The sequence below is a fragment of the Rhamphochromis longiceps genome, linkage group LG9 (assembly GCF_057381845.1).
Source record: "Rhamphochromis longiceps isolate RC_006_pf linkage group LG9, R_longiceps_female_GT1.1, whole genome shotgun sequence".
NCBI classification, from domain to species: domain Eukaryota; kingdom Metazoa; phylum Chordata; class Actinopteri; order Cichliformes; family Cichlidae; genus Rhamphochromis; species Rhamphochromis longiceps.
Window position 1 is genome coordinate 12,180,506 of NC_140565.1, and position 25,519 is coordinate 12,206,024.

At 41.3% G+C, this 25,519-nt stretch overlaps 1 protein-coding gene across 2 annotated transcripts in view; it reads left to right on the forward strand.

Moving 5' to 3' along the window:
* Positions 1–16,914: 16,914 nt before the first annotated feature.
* mmp16a (matrix metallopeptidase 16a (membrane-inserted)) overlaps positions 16,915–25,519 on the forward strand; it is a 53,837-nt gene continuing 45,232 nt past the window's right edge. The window contains exons 1-4 of one of the 2 annotated variants that reach the window (XM_085418265.1): positions 16,915–17,065; positions 18,268–18,282; positions 18,565–18,687; positions 24,773–25,077. In XM_085418265.1, the coding sequence (XP_085274391.1) occupies positions 16,962–17,065; positions 18,268–18,282; positions 18,565–18,687; positions 24,773–25,077 (547 nt within the window). In that variant the 5' untranslated portion in view covers positions 16,915–16,961. The remainder of the gene's footprint in view (positions 17,066–18,267; positions 18,283–18,564; positions 18,688–24,772; positions 25,078–25,519) is intronic. The other variant, XM_085418266.1, reaches the window with a different exon arrangement.

The following is a 25,519-nucleotide window of genomic DNA, read 5'->3' on the forward strand; positions in this document are numbered from 1 at the left end:
CAGCATACCCGAGCTGCGATATGAAATTCCCAGCCGCCCACACATCAGGGAGATAATGGTGCCAAAACTTTCTAAAGAGGTAAAGACAAGCAGTGTGTGCGCGATGTCAGTCCTCGGTTTAACGGCAGAGTGGACTGATGATCCACGGGCAGATGGGGAGTTCGTCAATGCCAAATACTTTCGTTATTTTGTTTGTTTGTTTACAATATGGACACTCTGCAACAACTTTAAAGTTTATTTTATTCTCAAACCTAATTTGTATTTATTTTATTCCAAACAGAAGTGTTTATTTATTATTCCGAAAGCTCGAGACAGTGCCAATAGTTCAGTGATATTTTGTTAAATTTCAATTTGGAGACTCTGCAATAATTTAACAGAAGTGCTTATTTTTCACTTGAAATTTTTTTGTGGTCATTTTTATTAATATATTATTTATCGGCAGAGAATAAAATAAAACCTGTCTTCCAATTCATTGCATTTGTGTGTGTGTGTGTGTGTGTGTGGTAGAAGTATCGGTTTTTGTACTCTGTATTGGCAAGTACTCAGATCCAAGTATCGGTATCGTATTGGTTTGAAAAAATTGGTATCGTTGCATCCCTAATGTTAGCAACATGGCATGCAAGCCCCTGAGCCAACTTTAACATGGTATGCTGGAAGATATATCCATGACACAAAGTGCAGTATCTAAAAGGACTTTGTCTGGGTTCCTTATAATGCTAATGCTAACGTTGAAGCCAGAAGTTTGCCAGTGTAGCATGTGTTGATTCCTAATTTTCTTTGCTAATCTACATATTTTTGTTATTTAACCACTGTGAGATTAATAATCTGTTTAGTTTCACAGTACATTTTCAGTTGAATTATACTGTACAATAAAGCTGTAATATGGAGCACTACAAATAGTCACTCATTTATTATGTACATAACATAAGTTTCCACTGGAGAAGCCTTACAAAGATGATTATGTGTCCTGTCAGTTACAGGAAGAAAAGCAGAATTTTGCCGAAACACTGGAACAACTTTAAGAGAAAAGTGTGTCTGAAACATTTCCTAAGTGTTTGTTTTTCCTCTGGAATTTGAATACTTTGAATATGTTTATATGAATATAAATATGTTATTATGTTATAAAAACATGACCATATACATTTCCATCTGTGTCCAAAGATGGCCGAATCACTCAAAATGTTAATTGTATTGCTTGCAGGTATTTCTGTGATCTGTGATTTACATTTGAGATTCTCTTGGAGCACAACAACACCGATGTGCACCCACTAAAGCCTCGTGAGCGTCACGCTGCCTTGGTTACACTCAGTGTTTCACTGGGAGGCATCAGGTGCAGAGCTGCGCTCTGAGTGTTTGAAGTGTTTGAATCATGCCACTGTGCAACTAGAGACAAAGACAAGTTGCTTAGTCAAAGATAATCTACTGTAAAACAAAGACAGCGCAAAGTTGTACTCCCATCTGTTAACACATCCTTTCTCAGATGGATGAATGAATTAATAAAAGGTGGTTTGGCTAGACTCTGCTGACTGTCGGCTGTGATTATTAACTCCAACCAAGAGTTCTGTCAGCTCGCTCTGTTTGCTCACCTGTTAGTGAGGAATCGTGAAAGAGCCGATCATCATCAATCATAAGGCAGAACCGAACTTTGATCTTTTGTTGCACAGTAATGGACCGGCCATAAGTGTAAAACAGAAGCATACACTTTACATCTTTGTAACAAATATAAACACTTGTTAGCTTAGCATAATTGAAAAATGAAGATGGCTTGCTTTGTTCTGTCCAAAACTATAAATGCATCAATCAGCATCAATAAACATCTGTATTTACATGTATATTAATTATCCTACAAACTTGAACTGGAATGTATTGTTATACCTAGAGCTGGGCGATATAAGATTTTTTCATATTACGATATGTTTTTTTCATTTCAGGCGATAACGATATCTATCACGATATAAGCCAAATAACTATATTTGTAAGATTTAAATGTGCCGTTGCTCACAAGTAAAATGTGAAATAATCAGCAGCTTGTTTTTATTTAAATATTTATTTCCCATAATAAGTTCAACAGGGTAGATGTACTTAAGGAACATGAGACTTTTTCAGATAAATAAAGGCAAATATTGCAAACTACACAAAAGGCAGCCGCTAAAGCGTTTAAGTTTCAAAATAGAACAAACGAAACAGACGACTAAATTGTCAATTCCACTTAGAAACAAAATATTAATTCTAAAAATAAATCTTAGTTCGTTTTACAGAAGAACAGACAAAATTGACTTACTTTTGTCAATATCAAATAAACTGAGAACTAAAAGGAAATTCTCAATCTCTCCTTGTTGTATAGCTTAGCTTTTCAAACAGTTTTAACAGTTACTTTAGTCTGACAAAAGCCGAATGACGAATTAGCGCTTCCAGTCAGAGACTGAGGCTACGTCCACACGTACACGGGTATTTTTGAAAACGGAGATTTTCCGTTTCCGTTTTAAAAAATAATCCCGTCCACACATAAAGGGAGAAATGAAGGAAAACGCTGCTATGAACATGCCAAAGCAGCAGGTGGCGCTAGATTCCTAACCGTGGGAAAAAGTAAACAAAGCTGGGGCATAGAAGCAGAACAGAGTCGTATGTGTGGAGGGACAGTAACTGTGTGTATATGTAAGCATTTAAACACTGCAGAGAGTAGAATTAACAGTAACAGTATTGTAGAAATTCATTTCACCGAAACAATAACGTGGCGCACAGTGTGACGTCAAAAAATGCGCACACCTTTGACGCTGCGTTTTCTCCGTTTTTCTGGTCCACACGTAAATGCAAAAACTGAGTTTTCAAAAATCTTCGTTTTCAGTGACCAAAAACGCCGTTTACGTGTGGACGAAAGGTGCAAACGCATAGAAAAATCTGCGTTTTCAAAAATACCCGGGTACGTGTGGACGTAGCGCATGCACCAGTTTATTGTATTTCCAGACTTGCTTTCGGCACAATTTACAGTGCACGCTACTCTGTTTTTTGTCAGACTTGAAATAGCCGAAATACCTTCACACTACGGAACTTCTATGGCTCTTCCGTTCGACAATCTCTCCGGCATTGGAACCATCATCAGTTTTCTCTTCGGTCACGCTCGGTTGATTTTTCTAGTCGGCGCACTCATTTCCTCCATTACCCGGGCGGTACGGTGGCTGGCTGCTTCCCAAACAAATACACATGTGCGGCTTGGCACTTGTGCTGTACGTAACAAGTCACGTGACGTGACGCTGCGGCTGTGATTGGTTCGGCTCTGCGCTACGTAATTTGGATTGGCTGTTCTTTTTTTTTTTTAAGTGGACAAGAGCGGCGAGGTCTATCGCGATAGTTTAATTTTTCTATGGAGAAAAAGTTATATCGCGATACATATCGTTATCGTTCTATCGCCCAGCTCTAGTTATACCTATGCAGTGATTAAATTTTTTTTAATACCAACTTGCTAGTTTAACATTTAACTACATGGCTGTTCTGAATCAGCTTCAAATTCAGGTCAGACTACATGAATTGAGCCTGATTATGACCTGCAACAAACAAAGTAGGGTGTTGCTTTGCATCAGGAATGAAAGTGCAACTTGATCATTTTGTATTTCATAGTGTGTCACAGCAACTGAAAGTCAGAGCTGCAATCAGAGGAAGTAGCTTCTTACAAGTTTTCAGAGTCTTCGATGGCAGTTCCTTCAAGTCTGTGACTGAACTGACCGATGTGGTGATTGGCATTGGTGTTGGAGCTGAAATTGAGCACATCCAGTGTCACTTTGTTTTCTGCAAATCTCTAGCTAGAGTCTCCTTCCTGATGACCATCGCACGTGTCCTCAAAGACAGCGCGCACAGAAGGTCACAGAAAGGAAAGATTTTCAGATACACATCCCCCCCCCTAATTATAAAGGGCAAAAATGTTGTGCAGTCTGGGCTAGGCATTATGCTAATCAAAGCTTATTGTCTTCTGTATTTAGCGTAATTTTTAAATGGTCACAAAACAAGAATGGGATGAGAAGTTCTCATCCAACTGTGGCAACAAAATCATGCTTGACAAACTATCCCTTGAGTAAGTTTACAATAATTAAATAAACTATTACTGTGTTATATTCTTTACATAGCTATGTAGGCAGTGTAGCTGCTTTCAGCACTGGGCTAAAGCCAAGCTCAAGTGCTGCCCAGTGCAAACTACTCAGTGCTGTTGTCACTGTGTGAGGAATGGGAGAGCTTCATCCCCACATCTCAGCTCATGTTACCAGTTGGCATGCTCAGCCCCTGAGTGGCATCTGAATAATGGAAAACAATTGATGCGAACGTGTGTGGATGACACACCATGTGCCTGTGTGTCCTGCAGGTCATAGAGAGAATTTATGTTTTAATATAACACCATACACTAGAAAACAGTGTTAACAGACCTCATTTGCTATTTTTGGTGATAATCGTTCACTGTGTGTTTTTTTTTTTTTTTTTCTTTTTTTTTTTCTTTTTTTATTTCCCAGAAATTGCTTGGCACTCAAACAGTGTGCTTAGTACTTTGGTGTGTTTTTCCTTGAATTTACAGTTAATGAAGACTGAATGTTTCTATACTTTCCCTGCGCCACGGTGGTTATCAGCACTGATATTAACAACTTAACTACACAGTTCTCCAAAATAGCCCCCAATTGAAAATGCATCACGTCCTTTTGCGGCACAGGCTTCGTGTTCCATCAGTGACTGGGCTGGCTATTCCTTAACAATTTATCTTTAACAAAGTCAATATTAAATTGTTGCTTTTGTTTCCCTGCAGCTGTATTTTCCTCCTACATACAGTACACTTAGTGTGCATGAGCTCACCTCCTGTGTCTGAGTGCATGCAGGCATATTTATGAGTGTATTTATATTGGTGCGCTTCGCCCTCGTTTCTCACTGAGGAATCATATGGATTACACACACACACACACACACACACACACACACACACACACACACACACACACACACACACACACACACACACACACACCATTTCTTGACGTCATTTGGCTTTGGTAAGAGAGCAGATTTGTGAGCCACTGGGGTGTCTGTGTCAGTCTGTTCACCCAATCCTGGAGAAATACAACAACACCTGCACAGACGTAAATGATTCATAATCATGCACACGTACACAAGCAGACACACACACACACGCACGCACACCTGACTTTCTCTGAGCAGCCACTTGTTATTATATTTTGTTCAGAATTTTTCCCTGCATGTCAGTCTCCTTCTTTCTAAGACACGTCTTTGGTCACAGCTTACTGAGCTGTTAAATCTTTAATGTCACTAACAACAGCAACATTAGATGATGCCAATGGGGCATCACGTGTAAGTCTGTCAATTAGGCTTTTGACAAACGCTCAGGGGTGTGTTGGGGTGTGTGTGTACATATAAACGTACGCATAGTTTTGTGAGTCATGACAACTGTTTCAATCTGTTCCTGCGTGCATGTAATCACATTTCACTGTGTTTAAATTAGCGATTGGGCTTCATCGCAGAAATTAATGTACTTTGAAACCTGAATATCAAACAGCCTCATGGAGGTTTTTGTCTTTTAGGATTGATGTCATACTGCAGCTCCTGTCACATGCCATAATCTTGATGTTTCTTGCTGTCATTTTTCATTATCTTAAGTCATTAAAATACTTTGACAAGCTCCCAAAAGATTATCCACTTAAAGCCCGCTGTTCTGATCAGTATGTATGATCAGACTCTGACATTTTTCCATGACATTTTTGTGACATTTCATCCTAATGGGGCCACTGAGAGGGTGGACATGGCATGCATAAAGCCATTGTGTGTTTGTGTGCGTGTGTGTGTAGGCACTAGGGGCTAAATGTGCTGCAGCGCCCTGCTAAGCCTCTGCAGTCATCGCATCGCATTGGGGTCATGAGGTGCAGACGATGGTTTTGGTTTCATTAAAAGTCAGGTTGATTCTTTTTTCCCTCGTTTAAATTTTACAGTATGAATTTCAGTACGGCACTTTGAATCATGTGGGTATGTGGTTATTTGTGTGGGCAGGAAAAGGCTGCGGTTGCCTTGACGACCCTGGCATACTCGCAGTGGTCCGGCATGTAACCGATGAATAATTCAGGGCGGTCAGAGGTGGCAGGCTTCCCCAGAAGGCTGGGATCTTGTTCCCACAAGTCACCTGTGCTGAGAGATGATCACTTCTAGCAGCTCTGCTCCAACTTGCAGCACAGATTGAGCCACTTCATACCATCATCACTGGGTATACTCACAGGACATTTTGATGTAATGTCTCTACTCTGCTAAATGTTTATTAATGAATCAAGTGGCTGGATGTGCTCAACAGTAATGCTTGGGCACAGGCTTTCTTAACAGTTGCAGCTGAAATCATTTTTAAAAAAGTACATTCATTCTCCTTTTTAAAGTGTAGAGTAATTGGTCAGCGTGTTATTTGTAGTGTAGAAAAGGCTCTGGGCAAGGTCTTCCAATACTGTTTTTCTGTCCTAGCAGGGAGCTAATTGTATTCTGTCAGCATGCCGGGGTGTAAATCATTCACATTAGACGAGCAGAATAGAAAATAGAAGGGCTTTCAGTGTCTGAGGCCACAACTGACAGGTGCTGCCCTTTAACAGGTTGTATTTCTGTCTCGGCAACAATTTAACTGACACACAGAGTTCCATTCTGCTAATGCAGCTACCTATTTGTGAAAAGGCGGGTTGGCCATTTCTTGACAGCTAGATCTCAGTTTGATCACAGTTTCGACATGTGGACCTCCTGAATAATTAAAGACTAGTTCAGCCACCAGAAAAATTGTTTAATTATAAAATCTAATTTAAAAATAGCACTACCACATTTTAAAAAGTATCTTCAAGCTGAGGCATACTCTGTGTCTATCCATGGGCCAGACAGAGGTGAAGGCTTTTAAGTTCTGTTCACACAGACTGGTTGGAGACTAGCTGACGACCACTGGTTGCAACAAGAGAAAAATGAATATTCTCTCACTAGTTGCAAATGGTTCATGGCAGCTGCTGTGAATTTGACTGCTAGAGCCTCGATTATGCAGGCCTAGAGATTGGTCAGCAATGCTATGGTAACCACCTGTCGCTAGGAAAAAAAAAGTGCATTCTGTGACTGATTGACAAGTGGTTGGTGAAGGTTGCTGCCAGCCGCTAGCAGGAAATTAGTGGCAAAGCGATATTGGGTGTAATACCTAAATTCTCCTTACAGTTTCTTTGACTGTTAGCAGGTGGCTACGATTGCCATTTCTTTGCATAGAAGACTGCAGACTGAAAACTATAACCCCAAACTGGAAACCGAGACCACTTGTCTTCAAAGTAAAAGTTGCACTTTTTGAAATGTGTTGATTGTGTTGATGTGTTGACCTCCAGAGTAAAGTTGTGCCTCAGAGATCTGAGGCACAACTTTACTCTGGAGGTAGATATTCTCCATTGGCAGGAGGGTGCAGACCGGTCTCTAGGCCTGTGTAATGAAGGCTAAACACATAATCAGAGAACAGTAGTTATATCCAGTAACAGCTGTTTTCCACGAGTAACTTTTAGTAACCATTTCTCTGCAACTCTCACTCCCATGTGGACACACTTGATGAGCACAATCACTCAGCTAAATTCTAATGCGCTTGTGCACTTTATTAATGCTTAATAACAACATTTTCACAGCTACTGATCATAAAATAAAATTACTAAATGTTTCTTCGTGGTATGTTCTAGATGGATGTCATGCTTGTATCACCAAATAGTAAAAGTAAGTGACCAAGGAAATGCGTTACTTAGCCTACAGAAAAAAAGATAAAATTAATATAAGTGATGTCCCACCGCATTGTAAGAAATGCTCAGCACTTTCTTGCTTCGATTAACATATTCTGGCTCTATCACTGTCTGTATATAATAGAATATCATTTCTTATAAATCTCCAGCAACAGCATGTGCACTCAGCCTGACAAAGCTCAATTAAAATATGATGAACAGTTGATCTCTTCTGTTCCATCATGCCTGTGAAATTTCTCACAAGCTTGTAAACAAACTCTCTGGCGTTCGCTGAGGGTCTGTTACAAGCCTGCTCCAAGTAGGAGTGTAATTCAGAGATTTGCAGACAGGCTGAGAAAATGTTGCTGTCCCTTTATCACAGGGACTAAGGTTGAGAAGCAGAAAAACCTACAGAAAGTTAGAATACCATGAAATCCACGTGGGCCATATCTGTAAATTGTTCATGAGACAAAATCAACAACAACAAAAACAATTGTATTGCACACTAACTGTAGCTATTCTACAGCCCTCATCCTCTGACTGAAGCTCACAGTGAACAGCTAATGCAAATGTGGTCTCCAACATAGGTCACATGCCGTCTCTGTAACCTGAGGGGACCAAGCCCCTATCAGTTGATCAGTCACAAATGCCAACATCAGCAGCTGCTGTGTGATGGCGGTGTGTTGCCATGACGACCGGGCTTCCTGAGCCACATCTCATCCATAATGGAGTGATCCCGTCGCCTTACAAGGTGGCCTTTTGATGGCACCCATCGGCTAATTAGCCCGCCTTCTGCTCGTTAAGTCACAGGCCAAGTCAGCTCGTTGGAAGGTGGTCTGATGAGACGAAGTTCACCTCAGTTCAGCACTCGTGTCGAACATCTGGATGTCTGAGCCTCTCCTGAATGCTGCCCAAATTCACCTGAGATGGCTTTACTAATGATAATACAAGTTTTAGTCTCTGTTTGAGACAATTCTCTAACTGAAAAGTGTAGTTGAAAGTAGTTGAATGAGAGGCGTAGAGAAACAGGTAAAGGTGTAAAATGGGACAGAAGAGGCTTTTTAGGGCAACTTTGAGGATGGAAATTTGAAACCGTGAGATGTGTGTGTGTGTGTGTGTGTGTGGATTTCTTTTCCTCATAATGTGACAAGGGTGAAAAAGAAATGCACTTACCGTGAAGAAGTGTGCAGGCAGGTTAGGGGAGGCCAGGTTCTTCTCACATCTGAAGCATGAGAGAAATCTACTTCAAAGTAAAGTGAAATCAAGTGTGGAGAACCCAAAAATAGACACTGATGCATTTCAGAGATTTTAGCCTCTGTCAGGGCACTGCTGGTTGACTCCTTATCCTTCCACTTCAAGAGGGACTTGATTTGTGAAGAAGTTTAACCTCATTATAGCGCTTTTGCTGCCTTCTGCTTTCAGGGTGCGCTCAGTTAGAGCGGCACGATTAATCGTTAGAAAATCGCGATCTCAATTCATACTTATGTCCGATCTCATTTCCAAATGACAACGATTTTAAAAAAAGAAAGAAAAAAGACGATGACAATTGTACCACATTTTGATCTGGGACGTAATCTGCATGAAAACAAGCGCTCACAAATGACAAGGGCGGAGCCTTATACCACGTGATAAAGAAGCTGGCTGCTAAAATTGGCAGGGAAAAAAACAACGGAGAGCACGTCAGGGATGACGAGAAAGTGACAGGAGAAAATCCGTCCGGTCAACCACCCAAACATCAATAACGGGAACCTTATACAGCGCTTCCCTATGCACGTCGAACTTCCGCAGGCACAAAGAAATTACGGAGGCTATCACTTATCACCTGACTAAAGATATGGCTCCCATCAACACTGCAAAATGAAGGATTTAGGAAAATGATCAATACCCTAGACAAACGCTACACAGTGCCGTCCCGCAACTATTTTTCTATTGTTGCGCTACCTGCTCTATACACGCAGTGTCGAGCAACGATGGAGACGGAATTTCAAGCAGTTCAACATTTTGCGGCAACAACAAAATGTGAGACATTTGTTGTTTTTATGTTTATTTATTGTTTTTATGTTTAGTTTCAACTGTTACGAAGTTGATGTGCAGTTAATAAGTGCAATAAATATTTATACTGGAAAAGAAAATCGTGAGAGAATCGTGATCTCAATTCTAAGCCAAAAAATCGTGATTCTCATTTTATGCAAAATCGTGCAGCCCTACGCTCAGTACTTAAAGAACAATGCTTGGCTGGTTTGGAGTGAGTGCTCAAATTGATCGACCAGGTATGATGATTAATTCCAGTTAGTTTGTGGTGAAAACTGTGAAATTATCACCACAGTGCACCTCTTGAGCTTTGTAACTTGGAGCTGTCACAGCTGGGGCACGAGTGTACGATCGTGCCGGTTTTACATTGTACATACCGGTACATTGGCACCTTAAAGCTGCCAAATCAAACATGCCGAGCTAGCCGTGACGGTGTCCCCTTGTTCAGGGGAGCAGCCATAAGTGGCTTGTTTGCTAAAAGTATCATCTTTTGCCAGGATAAACTTGACTCTGATCAGTCACGAGGTCCAGTCCAATAACCTAAATTAGCTGATTAGCACAGAGTTGTAATAGAGGTGGTAATTAGCTGTACACACCACTTTAAACAGTTTAGTTTAAGACATTTTAACATAGGGATCTAATATGAGAATTGACTTTGTGTTTACGCCCCCTTTGCGCTGATTCTAAAACTGTTAGTTTGATCTCTCTCCAAACAATATTGACCGAACCAGCAGCAAAAGAAGATCCAAACTAAGCTTCACATAAACATTGTCATGGACTCCCTCTTACTTTTGCTGTTTTGCTTCCACCACAATAAAATCACACTTCATGCACAGCTCTCTCTCTCTTTCTCAGTGTACTTCAAGAACAGTTTCCCGTCTATCCCCGAAATATGTTTTCTGCATTATTCGCTTGCTTGTTACGCACAAGACTACCGTTGTTTACAGCGCTGTCGGCCAATGTTTTTTTTTTCCTTTTACTTACTTCCGAAATGAAAACCTAATTTCTGCCGTTCAATAAACTTCTGAACAAATTTAAACTTTTTAAAATTATACAAAATGCAAAACGCTTAGCCGTGTCTCTAATAAAACCTCTGTAACTTCAGAGGTAATGTTCATAAGTTGATTAATGGTTTTCTTTCGTTTTTGATGTACTGCAGAATATTTTTATAAAATTCCAGGCCAGGAAAATCACCTTCATGTTTTTCTGTGATTTATCTTCAGCTACTTTGACACAAAGGCATCTGCTGTGATGCTCACACCTTTGATAAAGTCTCGAAAGTGTCAGCTTCCTTTTTATAGATACAAAAATATGTAAATGTCCTGATCTGAATTATAATATTTCTGACTGTCTGAGGCAAAATTTCCCAGATTCAAATCGAATTGAATCAAATCGAATCGTGGATCGAATCGATTCAGGATCTCGTGAATCTGAATCGAATTGATTCTAGAAATCAGTGACGATACCCAGCCCTACTCCTGAGCTCAGAAGGTAGGGCATGTCAGCTCCTGATCGGAAAGTTGGTGGTCTGATTCCTGGCTCCCCAAGTCTGCATGCCTGGGAAGTTACTAACCCCAAGTTTCTAACCGATGCATCCATTGGATGTGAATGTGTGTGAATGGCAGATAGAAAGCACTTAAAGCATAGAAGAAAGTGCTTGTGTGAATGGGTGAGTGTGGCATGTTGGAGAGTAGGAAAGCTCTATATAAGAATCAATCCATTTACCATTTACTCTCTTTTGGAGACGGCAACAACAGACCTCTAGGGGAACTGGGCTCCTTTTCTTTTTATTAGCTATTTGGACATTTTTAGTCGTAAAAGATATCTTGCTTTGTGCAAAAAATAACAAAAAAATCCAAGTTGAAAGGTGTATTTATCACAATTCAGAACTGTTCCATCAGTGCTCCAAATATTTCTTTGGATTCTTTGTAGCTGCCCTTTCTTGAGCTCCCTTTGCAAACACTAAAAGCGTATGAAGTAAAAAGTGTTGATGCTTTGATCTGGGAGCTGAATTACTGATGTGTTCATGGTTTTACCATCTCCTGCTCATTTGTCCTGGGCTCTATTTCTATCTGCAATCCCTGTGACTACAGAAAGTACGGTTACTGTTCTGTGTCCCTGTTATTACACTGACAAGAAATCCAAATTGCAACTTTATTGAACCAAACCATCTACGTTCACAAGCTCCCTCGTTATCCATTTTGCAGAGAGCAGGACGGGGAAGAATTTCTGTCTTATTGAATAAAGGATGCTGTCGAAGTGGAGCCTCCTGCTCTCAGGAACCCTTGCATCGGCAGAACCCCGGGAACCATAGATCACAAAGGGAAAGAGTAAATCGATGAGGATGAGAAGTGGGCAGCAGCAGAGAGGGAGGATAATGAAAGAAAACAGAAAGAGATAAGGACAGATGGGAGAGTGAAATGTAGAAAAAGTAAAGTGCTCGGCACTGATTCAGCAGAACACGTCTTTAGATCTTCAGTTTTTTCTCTCTCTGATTATAAGATCTCCATCGTGAAGGTTGTAAAAGTCAACTCTGAATGAACGAATGGACATAATACTCACGGTTTATTATAGCTTCAAATTCTGCAATATTTGAAATACTGGAAATAATTTATACTTGTGCTTCCTCCATCTTTAACCTCTCTCCCAACGGAGTCACATAAAGTTTGGCACGATGACGGAATTAAAGATCAAAGCCTTGGATTGAATCTTTGAACATGTGCAGTTTTAATAAATGTGAGCCTTGAGCTCGTGCTTCTCTTTGATTCCTGCGTTGCAGCGTGTGGATTTTGGTCCTGAAACTGCAACTGTCGCAACTTTTTTTGTTTGACTGTGGAAGTTTCTGGTTTTCCGCGTGAACGACGACACGAGGAAATGCGAGCAAAAGCGGCGGTTTGAGGAAAAGCTTTGAAGTAATCTGAGCTTTTTTTTTAAAAAACTACAACAAACACAGTTTGGAGTGTTTTTAGCTTAATGAATGAGACTCTATGAAAACCATCCTGGTGATGTCAAAGCGACGTATCAAGAGTATAAGTTCTAAAAAGAAGTGAGGCTGCGTTTTGAAGCGGATGTCCAGAGATTAGAGGAAGTGGACATGAACCAATAGCCCTTATTTTGGTTATTCTGCCAAACGTTGCAGTAGCAGAGACACAATGACCGAAATGACTCAGCTGACTGTTTTTGCTGTCAATGCGGAAATTTTCATTGGAATTACTGGCCGCCCTCTGCTGCTATATTCATCCTTTTGTGCTGTCGTGCTGTTTCCCCACGGTGGTGTACATAAAGAACCGGTATGACAGCTACACCCTCCACATCCTGCCACCATGTTTCATTCTCATATGGGACGTCGAACAACCCTTCACCCCTCCTGCGCGCTCGAACTGGCACCATCCAATATCCCCTCAATGTTTGAGTGGTAGACAGCGACAGCCGCAATAACTCAAAGCACAAACACATCACTTAGTTCTTGCATCCCAAAAAAAAAGCGAGTTTTCTTTGCAGCCTTTAATTTACATAATCGTCACGTAGCTCTGTAAACATCGATGACATCCGCACACCAAGTGTTGGTCACAAATTGACAGTTTCTTTAAGTTCATGAACATCTCAGTTTCAGAAGTAAATATTTCCTCTGGGAAAACGAATACACTGGCCTCCCTAGCCTCTTTTTATCTCAGGAGGAAATATATGCCCAAACTTTTTCAAAACCCATCCAGCCAATTGAAGCTGGCGTCGAATTAAAATATCTCTCTGCTGATGAAATCAGGTTTTACAGTAGTCTCTTAGAACTGCAGAAGAAAAAGAAAAAGCGTTCTGCTACAAATATGCAGTGCCACGTCTGAACTTGTGTGCTTTTCATCTGTATCGTCTATTTTTTCCCTTTCCTCTCTCCCTTTTCCCTCTGAAAGCACTAGGGCAGTGGTTATAGGACAGAGCCAAAGTTTGGTTACCAAAGGGAAAAAAAAAAGAGGAGATGAGAGGGAGGCATAGAGATGATTACAGGACAAGAAGAATTAAAGCAGACATTGGAAGGAAAAGAGAGTGCCATGAGGTGGAGAAGATGTGGGCATAGAAAGAGAAGAGAAGAGAAGATCTTACAGTGTTTGGTACTTGTGAAGTCTGCTGGGAAACGCAATGGAGTAACTGTAACAAGTGGCTTGATGTGTAGTCAGATTTGCAGATTTATTTATTCATTTATTTTAACTAAAGTTGAATCTAGTAAATCTGACACACATTGTAATGTTATCACCCACCCACTCACAGCGAGAGGGGGACGAGGAGAGTGCGGCTGCAGGATGGGCACGAAAAGCACCAAAGCGTGCAGTAAAGAAAGGGAAGAAAGAAAATACACAAAGAGAGGTTTGGGGTTTACAGGCAGGTACTTGGAAGTGTGAATCATGACACAGGTGTAACATTTTGGCATCTGCCAAAGTGATGAGAGTGGAGTTTGATACTGTAAGTCATTGATGCAGAGTTTGAGTCTCTTCATGAAGGTCTCAGTAGATGTGCCAGTCACAACACAAACTACAGAGAGAAAGTCTCGCTTATTCTAGAGTTAAGACTTCAATGAGAAGCCGCTTTTTTAAATGTTATTTATATTCCAATGTAATATAGACATATTAGTAACTGGGTTTGTCATTGGCACTGTTAATATTTTCCTTTCATCAAACAATTTCAGGGTAGAGAAAGTAGAAAGTTTAGAAATGCTGTTTTGCTGGCTAGTTCTGATCTTACTGAAAGAATGTGTCTTTATCTCAAGTGTAATTAACAATGTATGAAGTTACTTTAATAATTAAATAGAAAACATAATTTCCACATATTTTGTCAATATAATTCTTAGCTTTATTCTCATAAATTACTAAAGGAAAAGTCTGGGATTCAGAATAACTGGCTGTGTGGAAAGAAAAGAAAGTTATTTTTCCAGGTCACCTTTTTATGAAAGAACTTAATCCTGTGTTGCGAGAAACAATATGGTGTATATATAGTAAGGCTGGTAATTAAGTTGGCAGCAGTTAGCTTAGCTTAGCATAAAGACTAGCAGGTTTAGAAGTCTGGCTTTGCCTGAAAGGATCAAGCTGCCTTAAAACAAAGCAGGTTATATATAAAATGTTAAAGAGTGAGCTTTAGGCAGGCTGGTGGACATGTATTGTTAAATACAGCAGGGCTCCAACCAGCTCATTAGAAATGAAAAAACAATAAAGAAATCACTTAAAAATTGGCTGAAAGTTCAGTACAGATCTCCTGTCTCCACAAACATATCAGAATCATAATCAGCATACTTTATTATTCTATAAGAAAATTATGTGGGTTAGAGTTGCTCATATATTAAAGAGATGTAGCTGCCCTGTTACACTGGCATGCACCACCCTTTAGCTTCGCCCTTGCTTTGGACTGGAGTGGGCATTAATTTTCCCAAAAGGTGGGACTGTTTGGAGGGCCACACTGATAAGCTAATATAAGTTAATTATTATTTATTGGTGCAGCCACTCACAGCAGTCCCAATTTCTCATGTGGCCCTTTGGGATAATTAATTGCCCACCCCTAGAGTCTGGACAAACATGGGCATTATCTGGATCTGAAGTCAAGCTAGGCTAATCACCCTTCAGTTGCACAATCACCTAATGGAGAAGCTTTATGTAGTTCTTTAAAAGAAATGTATTTCAATGATCTTGCTCGTTCTTCCTGCTCATAAGATGCTTTGTTAATTAGCAGTAGGAATCCCCATGTTTGCATGAACTATTTATGAGATCACTCACATTCTCAGCTAGGATCTGCTTTGTGCAGTTGCCACCACACTTACCCACAATGCTCAGGCACCTGGGCATCCTCCCGGTGTCATGATTTTTTTATTTAGTGTCCTCATTTGCACATTAGCTGAGTGACATGTTCAGTTCTTCTCACCTTCTGAACAGTCATACATATCAGCTTGTTTGCACCGCTGCTACAAACAGCATATACAATAAGTTTCAAAAGAGCTCATTGTTACTGCTTGGATGTGGAGCGCAGTCACCGTAAACGAAGCTATAGACTCGCATTTCTTGCTTTTTATTGCATTCTCCTCTCGCTCTCGCACTCTGGGCTTTCCTCCCTGTTTAGTAAATTTCATTCTCAGTGTGTATGCTATCCTGAGCAGCGGGCCTGAAGCAGCTTGAAAACACTGTGCACGAGAACGGCGCTCAGGTTTCACAGCACAGAGTTGCTGAAAGAGAAATAAGAAGGTCTGAGGCAAACACGCGGCAGTTCTGAGTTCACTGGATATTTGAGATTCCGGGCCAACGTTGTGTTGTTTCACTTTCCCCGCTCTTCAAGCAAAACAATTTAACCCTCGTTTTGCTGTTGGCTTTGTGTTCCGATATGCAGCAGTTAGCTAATCCCACATTTGGCATTTTTACGATGAGGACTGAGTGTATACAGAGAGGCTGAGACTATCCAAATCCCTAAAGCCTCTTCTGTGGGGACGCCCGGCCGATTCCCGCTTCTCCTGCTTGGTCCAAAGATCTGAGCAATGATTCCCTCTGGCTGGATTTTATAGGGACACTCAAAGCTTTATTACACCAAAGCCCTTTCCAGACAAGTAAAATGACATGATAACGGATGACATTCTGCACTATAGACTGGTATGGAGATTTCTCTCTCTCTCTACTTATGCCCTTTTACAAATGTCTTTTCAGATGTGTCCTTAGACCGGTTACTAGCTGATCTTTGCTCTGTGTAGCTTAATGCGGAGTTTTATCTTGATGACATTTAAATGTTGTTCTAGGTCGTATGGAGTGTGCTTTCTGCTTAAAATGCTTCTCATGCACAGGAAAAAAAACAAACTACACCATAAATTTACTTGTAGGAACTCTGGACTCGCACTTCAGCACTAGCAGCTCTGCGCTGCGCAGCTGGACAGGGTGCGGGTGAAGTGTCTTGCCACAGCGGAGGCGGTTAATGAGCTTTATAGCTGTTGGAAGAGCCAAGCTGGATATTTCCCCACCTTTTCAAACTTTATACTCAAGCTAAGCTGCCTCCTGTCTTCAAATGTCTATTTATGATTTTGAGATCATGTTTAGCTCCTGTCCAAAAATCAGTCTTTGCAGATTATTCCTTGGAGTTTACAGTGATGTCTAACCTTTTTCCTCCTTGTTTCCTTGTTTATAGGCATGGCTCCAGAGGTATGGCTACCTCCCTCCTGCAGACCCCAGAATGTCAGTGCTGCGTTCTGCCCGAGTCATGCAGTCTGCTATCGCTGCCATGCAGCGCCGCTACGGCCTAAATGTCACAGGCACGCTGGACAGCAACACTATAGAGTGAGTCACACACACCTTTAAAAATACCCTTAAAGACACCACAGTATGAATTATGCACAAGGTTCACGATGGGTTTATTCCCAAAATAAGAAAACACGGGTAAGAATACAACAGGAAGCGGCTGAGTGTGAAATTACAGCTACAGAGAAACCGTGGTGTTTGCTTTGGTCATTTTTTGTATTCGCCTGAATACAAGTAATTACTTGGGATATGTTGAATTGCTCATGTGGCTTTTAAAAAGAGAGAGATGTGGATCTCAGATTGATTTTTATGATTTGATGAACAGTCTCAGACTAAAAATCTAAATTCGCTGAGGGCCTCGGGCATACTGTAGGTAGATGTTTTATTAATTTGAGGAGGGAAAACACACTGCGAACTGTGTTGCTTGTGTTTCTTTTTTGTAGGACTCACAGTTCAAGTGAACTAGACATTTTCAAAAATGGAGGTACAGGCTGTTTGTGTTTCTTTTCGCCCCGTCTTACATTTTTAAGGCGACCAGAGTCGTTTTGCCAGACGCAAAGTTGGCGTAACGTAGACTAAGTGGGGCTTATTAATGTGATCAAAGAGGGTTTTTGCAAGAGTACACCTCCGATGTCAGATCAAAGACTTCACAATGTTTTAGTATTAATAGACAGTGGAAGAAACAGAAGAGCTGCGACTCTGGTTGGCTTTGTCCTCATTTGAACAGTCCAACCTCAGCCCAGCAGCTACAAGCAATCAAGCAGGTCATGTTGGTTTGGATTTTCTTTCTTTTTAATGGAAAGACTCATTGTTATATTATATTTTGTCTGCACACAGGAGTGTAGTGGAGTGAAAACCCACCTGGGGCTCTCATAAGTCTTTAAAGAGATGTTTTTAAATTATTCATCTGTATGAGAGCGGCAGTGGCACGAGGACACAGATCATCTGTGTTTTTAAAGCAGCCCTGGATTTACCCGGGTTTAACCTCGCCGCATTATACCTGCAAATCACTAAAACAGTGCTCGCTGACATTTGTGCGCACCAACAGCGAAATACCATACATGCCACACGCAGCAAAAGAGCTCACATTGGTCACTGAACTGTGATGTGGCGATGTGGTGGCCAGCTATGTGAATGCAGACTAACAGCTATCCAACCGCTGGGCTGAAACAGAGTGAAATGTGATGAGCTAACAGTGCCTGTTTCTTTTTCCCCCCTTCTGCTTCTCTCGATTAATGTAGGGATAACACGATAAGGTGAGGCACCTTTTTTTTGTACATTTAAATACATGTAGTTTTACACTGTGTGGGTGTTACGATGAAGTACGTGTGTTCTGTTATCAACACGTTGTCATCTTTGCATTTCGTTTACATATAAATGTTCAAAAATTACATCATATTGAATTATTTTGCACATCTGTTCTGTGTGACACTGGCTCAGAGTTGGCTCCTGTGAGCCAGTGACATCACTGTGTCAGGGTGGGGGAGGTAATGTGCTGCTGCCGATATAACTTTTTTCCTCCCCGCCTCTCTCCACAGGTGGATGAAGAAGCCCCGATGCGGGGTTCCTGACCAAATAGGGGGTGTGTCCAGATTAAGTGTCAGGAAACGACGGTACGCCCTCACGGGACAGAAGTGGCAACACAAACATATCACATACAGGTGGGTGGATTCAGCTTTTCTTTTGTTTTCAAGGCATTTCAGTGCTACCTAGCACTACAGCATGTTCAGAAAACCCCAGAAACACACCCCAAACTGCGAGGAGACCCCAATCACCCGAGCAGCCGTGTGGGAGACATAGAGATAGGAAGAAAGAATACTTTTTTCTTCAGTAGCTCCTTTATTTCCGAGTCGTTTGAGCTTTTGACCTGTCCCTGCCTGTAAGCTTTATAGCAGGGCTGTCAAACATAAGGCCTGTGGGCCAGAATCATTCTAGCAAAGACTCCAATCCAGCCCATAAGATTTTCCCTCTGCTAAAGACTTCCCACATGCCCATTCATGGTACATCAATGTAATTAAGTGACAGATTATTAACTGACAGATGTTTTTTCACTAACTACCAAAGAAATTTCTGTGTTTTGGTTTTTTTAGTTTTGTTTTTCTTTTAGAAAAGCCTACAGAAAAAAAGGGGACATTTTCTTTGGATTAACCAAAATCTGTGTAATAATTACAGGACAGTCTGGGCAATGAGCTGCCAGATCCTTCTTACACATTCATTTCTTGCAGTTAAAGCCCAAAGAGTCACGCTGACAGATGTCTTACCCCTACTCTAGCAGCTTCTTTATCATGTGCAAAAACTGTTTCTTGTATTGAGACAGGCTGTATGTGGCCAACCAAGTAAAATCACTTTGACATCCCTGATTTCACTTCCTCATTTCCACTGAAAGAAGCACAATATTTGAACTTGCGTAATGGACGCGAACCTACAAAAGCAAAGGTCAAGTAAAGTTCCACGTCACTCAGAGCCTTAAACATCACATTAACAGCAGCACAGGCCGTGTCCATCAAACCTCTCACTGCCGGAGCCGTCTCGCTCCTGACAGAACATGTAGCACAAATGCAAAAAGAGTGTACGCGCACTGGTGACCTCACCGATTTCATAATTCACCAGCGCCTTTTCTGACATCCCGCTACATGAGTAATAATGTACAGGACAGCTTTCTGTGGTTATATAATTTTTCTCTGCTAAGATGTAGTGAGTAGCCCAGATTCTGTAATATTTCATGTGTGTTATACTGTTGCTTGCCTCAGCTTCGTGTTTTATGGACAATCCTCAAGTGCTGTTCTTGTTTTTTCAGTTATTATTCTAGATTTTTAAAAATGTTTTGCATAAGCGGTAATTCCTGCTAAATATAATGTATGGCTCAGTGGCCTCGAATAACCTTTTCTTTTTTTGAGATTGAGTTGAAATTGAGCACGTGGTTCATTTGCAGCACCACTGATAAGAAACCAAACCAATGAGGCGGATCGATGCAGAGTGGAGGAGGAGAAGGGTGGAAATGAGGAGAGAGGAAAGAGAAGAGAACAGGAGAAGCAGATTCAGAGAGAAAGACATGAGCTGAGAGGAGGAGGAGGAAACCCTGGTGGAAGGCAGAGGGTACTCTCTGACAGATTAGGGTTATGTAAATGAATGGGAGCATTTTGAGTGTGTGTATTTGTGTGTGCATATATATATTTATATATATGTGTGTGTGTGTGTGTGTGTGTGTGTGTGTGTGTGTGTGTGTGTGTGTGTGTGTGTGTGTGTGTGTGTGTGTGTGTGTGTACATAGATGTGGCCTCTAGTCAGTTGTCAGATGTGCCTTCAGCTGCTCCTTTTATGTCAGATTGCAATGGAGGTAGTTGGAGAATGCAATCGTCTAACGACTCTTTTAATCTGCTTAAATGTTCTTTATGTAGTGTTAGAACGGGTCACCTCATTTAAATCTGATTCAAGTATCAAAATCTTGTCAGTAATTTAAGAAATGCTGCTATGCATTCGTGTCAGAATAAGAAGCAACATCTTTCCTTCTCAGTTTGAAGAAAAAACGTTTTCAAGTATAACTGAGGTTCACCGATGGACGGTGGTAAACATAAAATTGTGCTAACTGCAAGGGAACTTGTAAGGTTAGGTGCTGAAAGCTATGAGTCACAGTGACGGTAACGGTTATCCAAAGCACCTTATGCCCATAAATTATTAGGATGCTGACTTTTAGGAATATTGTACCTCAGTCATAAAACATGTTCTCAGAGTTCTCAAGAGTCGCAGATCTTTAAAATTCAAATCAAAGTTGAAGTAAACACAAAAATTAGCCAGTAGACTTAAACTGTTTTTATGTTTCGTATGACGATGGTAAAGAAAGTAAAAGCATACATGAAAATGTGATTAGCATTAGCTAGCTAGAACACTTCTGAGTGTTTGATACAGAGGTTTTGTCTATATATATAAAATGCTGGAATAAACATTTCCCCACTTATAAAACATAATAAAACATAATATGTTATAACCTCGAATCTTTTTGCGAATCTTTACCATTCTTCTCTGCACGCCTTCCAGAGCTTTGTCAAGTTGGGCCAGTATTCGCACAGTATTTATACTTCCTGAAATATTTGATAGGTTCAAGCCAGAGCTGTGACTTGGCCACTTTATGTTTATGTTAACCGTTGGCCCAAAGATATTATGCAGTGCCATCTGACTGTGGTAATGCCTGGAAGTGTAAAAGCTGAATATGAAATTGGGTTATCTAACAGCTGTCAAAGGCTGCACATGTGCCGTCATTGTTAATTACCCAATGATTTGTTGAGTAAAAAGAAATGTAAAATTAGACTGACTAACAAGGAAGTTAGTAAGAACATCCCTAGTCACTAAGCCCCTTAGTCAATGTCTTGACTGTGTGTTGAGGGTCATTGCCTTGATGGAAGAACTTTCTGCTCAGTCTAAGATCATGAGTGCTCAGGTGACATAATGAATTTTAAAAACACACACCCAACAACATGATGCTGCCACCGCCGTGCTGCACTGCACGGATGGTACTGTGCAGAGGATGAGCGCTGGCTTAATTCATCATATATAATATCAAACTTAAAACTGCATCTAAACCATTCAATCCCAGATCAGGTGCTCTTGTTGCACACAGTCACTGGACTCCCAGGTGTCTTTTGCGAAAGGAACAGGCGCTACCTCAAAACAAACACTATCTCTACAGACACTACAGTTAAACTGTAGCAATCTAACTAAAAAGTGGATATCTTGTTCTTGTTTCTCCCCGAAGAACCTCTGCCTTTCTGTTACAGGCTTCAAGCATTTAAAATAGTCCTGAAAAAAATAACACTGACATTTGGAAAGTATAACAAATGCATGCAAGCCCCAGGTGTGTGCTGGTCTCGGTGTAGCCACATACAGTACTTTCTGTGGGGAGGCACTAATTAGCTTTGGCATCCCTACTGTTTTCCCTGCATGCAGGTACTATTACAGCACATGAGTTGCATTCGGAGTCATTATCACCTCGCAGTATGGAGTTTAATATGTGGTGTGGCCTCAGAGCAGGCAGGGATTATTTCCATTTGTTATTGTGCAGCTTCGCCCTGCATGTGTTACCCTCTTTATCTGGCTTGTCCTTAAAATAGGACACACATACAGAGGGTTGGGTCACAGGCTCGTATGAAAACCATCTTTTTTTTATTCCTTGAGTGGCCTCAGTTGTTGATAAGGCCTTTCAGAGAGAACAGGACAAGGGCATGTATTCACACAGAACCCTGGTGGTGCTACAGTGTTTATGTGTTACTTTTAATAACAGGGAAGACGTTTGTACCTTTGTGACTCTCTCTGGGTCAGCTGATATTGATTCAAAAGACGGACTGTTTCCCTGTCTTTATCACGTTTGTACTTCAGTCTGCTTTACATAAGCCCTTTAAAAGACAAAGTGGCTATTCATGATGCCACTTTAAGTGGTCTCAATTAGGTAGGAATAGTTAGCTAATGCCACTTCTAGATGATGTTCAAGATTATCTCTGGAATTTAAGGCTTTGTCAGCTCCCAGGTTAAGATAACAGCAATTTAGTACCTGCACTTTAAACTGTAGAACAGTTCAAAATTTACACAGTTTTAAGCTCAACTTAATATCAGCTTCAAAGACATTATTGTATATCTTTGAAGCTCATATCATTAAGAAATGGGGGGGGAAAGAAATCCAGCAGAGGCCTGAGAGATGCATCAGTGAAGCCTCATCAGGAATGGTCTCAGTGGAACGTGGCTGTCAAGAAGCCATTCTTAAAGAAGATTACACAAGAACTGCACTGAAAATCAGTCGGGTTGTGATGCTGCCTCGCTTTTCGCTTTTTAGCCAAGATATTGAGCGTAGGGGGAGAAAAGTGTATCGCGTTCCACAGTCAACTTTTTGACCAGTGTGACTGCATCGTCTGGACGCTTGTAGAGTTTTGTGGCTGTACTCGACAGTGTGAGACGCGACAGTTGATGTGAAAATAACAAACAGAATGGCGGTATTATCAGTTAAAGATATATTAGAGACTTGTATTTTGAAGAGCTACTGGGAAGCTGAAAGGAGGTTGAATGTTCTTTTTTTTCCCTTTTTTAGGTGGACAAAAACACTGCTCTGGCTGCTGATTCTTCTCAGTCTCGGTTCAGTGCATGCACCAGCTGCTGTTTGCCTGACAGTGGAGGTCTAAATGTAGGCTAACAGGAAGGATGCTAGGATATCAAAAATAAGACATAGCTCTAAAAAAAAGAATTAAAAGCATCCCTGCTTCTTCGTCTTTTATCATGACGTATGTTCTGTTACTTTCTTACTTTCGCTCTGTGTGTGTGTGTGTGTGTGTGTGTGTGTGTGTGTGTGTGTGTGTGTGTGTGTGTGTGTGTGTGTGTGTGTGTGTGTGTGTGTGTGTGTGTGTGTGTGTGTGTGTGTCTGCAGGCCTCAGTTCTGAAATCATTATCAGAAAGAGAAGGTTTTACAAGACTTTTGAGAGTGCAATTAAAGCGAACACGTCTCTGGCAGAGTGGTGGTCGGCCGCCTGCGAGTCAGTCTTGAAGCGGCCGACAGAGAAAGAAAAGCAGATTGTGTTTTGCTATAAGTGTGCTTCCCTCTTCACCAAATGTGATTCAATAATGAATCGGAGCTTACGTGTGGTATCAATTTGCAGTGTATATAAATGTGCCTCGCAGTGGTAGACAAAGGCGTTCTGATAATATTTATTCCTATTATGGAAAACGACAGCGCTGACAGCCAAACACAGAAACTGTGAAGAACTCAAACAAAAACGGGAACAAAGGTGACGAGGTGACGGAGGGTACACAAATGAGACGGGGTGGATGCGAGGCGATAACAGGGAAGTTTCGAATAAACCTGAAGCAGTTGAACAAGAAAACAAAGAAACTGACGCGGAGCTGTTTTGACTCCCACTTTTTTTACGCACTTAAATTAAACATCATCGTTCCTCCCAAATCAGACGCAGCAGCAGAAGAACACACAGAGCGGCTTGTGTTTACAAGTGTCTTAAGTTGACTGATGTAAGCTACACCTATCTGTCTATCCCTGGAGACGAACCAGATTTTAATAGAGCGTGACACTGAGATATTGTCAGACTAGAATAAAGCGGAGAGAGGTTTTTCCTGATTGCCCGAACCAGACTGTGGCTCTCAGCAGGCAGTGGACTGTTGATAATCCTTAATTAGAAAATAAATTCCAGAGGCAGGAAATTGTCCCATCCTCTCCACACCTGCACCGACTCAAAGCCGGCGGGGGAGGACTCAGCTGTTTTCTCTCACAAATCGCTCCATTTAGCTCTCTGTTGGCGAGCAGGACGAGCGTGAAATGGCAGCGTGCAGGGAAAAGCGGTGATAGTTGGGTTTTTTCCTCTTCTTGTTTGGCGTAGTGAGATCACATAGATTGACATGCAGCGATGTTCGCCTCTTTCAGCCGTTGTGCTTGAACTCACTGTCAGTTTCTGCCTTGCCATGTCTCAGATTCACAGGACTTTATTTTCGTCCCTGATTTGATTCTGTTCTTTAATTTTGTCTTTTTTCTTTTTCCTCTGAGTGGTCATCCAGCACAATAAGCCACTCTTCAGTGTGTTTATTTTACCCAGTGCTGTGAGCTCCTTATTAGACCAATTTACAGTGGATTTGCTCATCTTGACAGCTGAAAGAGAAATCCAGATTTGAGGCTTGATGATAAAAAGAAAATGATCTGGCCTGCGTGCATTTCTCCAGTCTAACTTCTTTACCCCCTGTCTTTTATCTCACATCTCTGCAGCATAAAGAACGTGACACCCAAAGTGGGTGCTGAGGAGACCCACGACGCCATTCGGCGAGCCTTCGACGTGTGGCAAAGCGTGACGCCACTGCGCTTTGAGGCTGTGCCCTACAGTGAGCTGGAGAGGAGCAAGAAAGACGTGGACATCACCATCATCTTTGCTTCAGGTTTCCACGGAGACAGCTCACCCTTCGATGGCGAGGGGGGCTTCCTGGCCCATGCCTACTTTCCAGGGCCGGGAATAGGAGGCGACACACACTTTGACTCAGACGAGCCTTGGACGCTGGGCAACCCCAACCACGATGGTAAGGATGGTAAATACACTGTTGACCTTCATGGTTTCATCAGCTTGTCGCAAAAATACAACAAAACCAGACGTCAGTCATAAAACAGTGGCTTTTATTGAGTATTTACAACAAAATAGTCCCAGCAGCTCGACCAGAAGCCAAACTGCTGACCTTACGCATAATAAGCTCCTGCTGCTAATTCGTTTTCTGCAGAGACATGGCAGCCAATAAGGTTTAAAACGAGTTTAATTCACACACAGAATGTCCATAAAACACAAACTCGTCACACTGTTAATTAGTCCTTGGCTGTGCGTTCATTTTTAGTTAACGTTAAACAATGTGTAATGCTCAGAAGTTGCTATCGATTTCAGGTAACCTGCAATGACGTTAAACACACATCCTTACTGTGGAGTATTCTGCCCTTTTTTTTTCACTCGCCTGTTTTATTTCACCAAAAGTG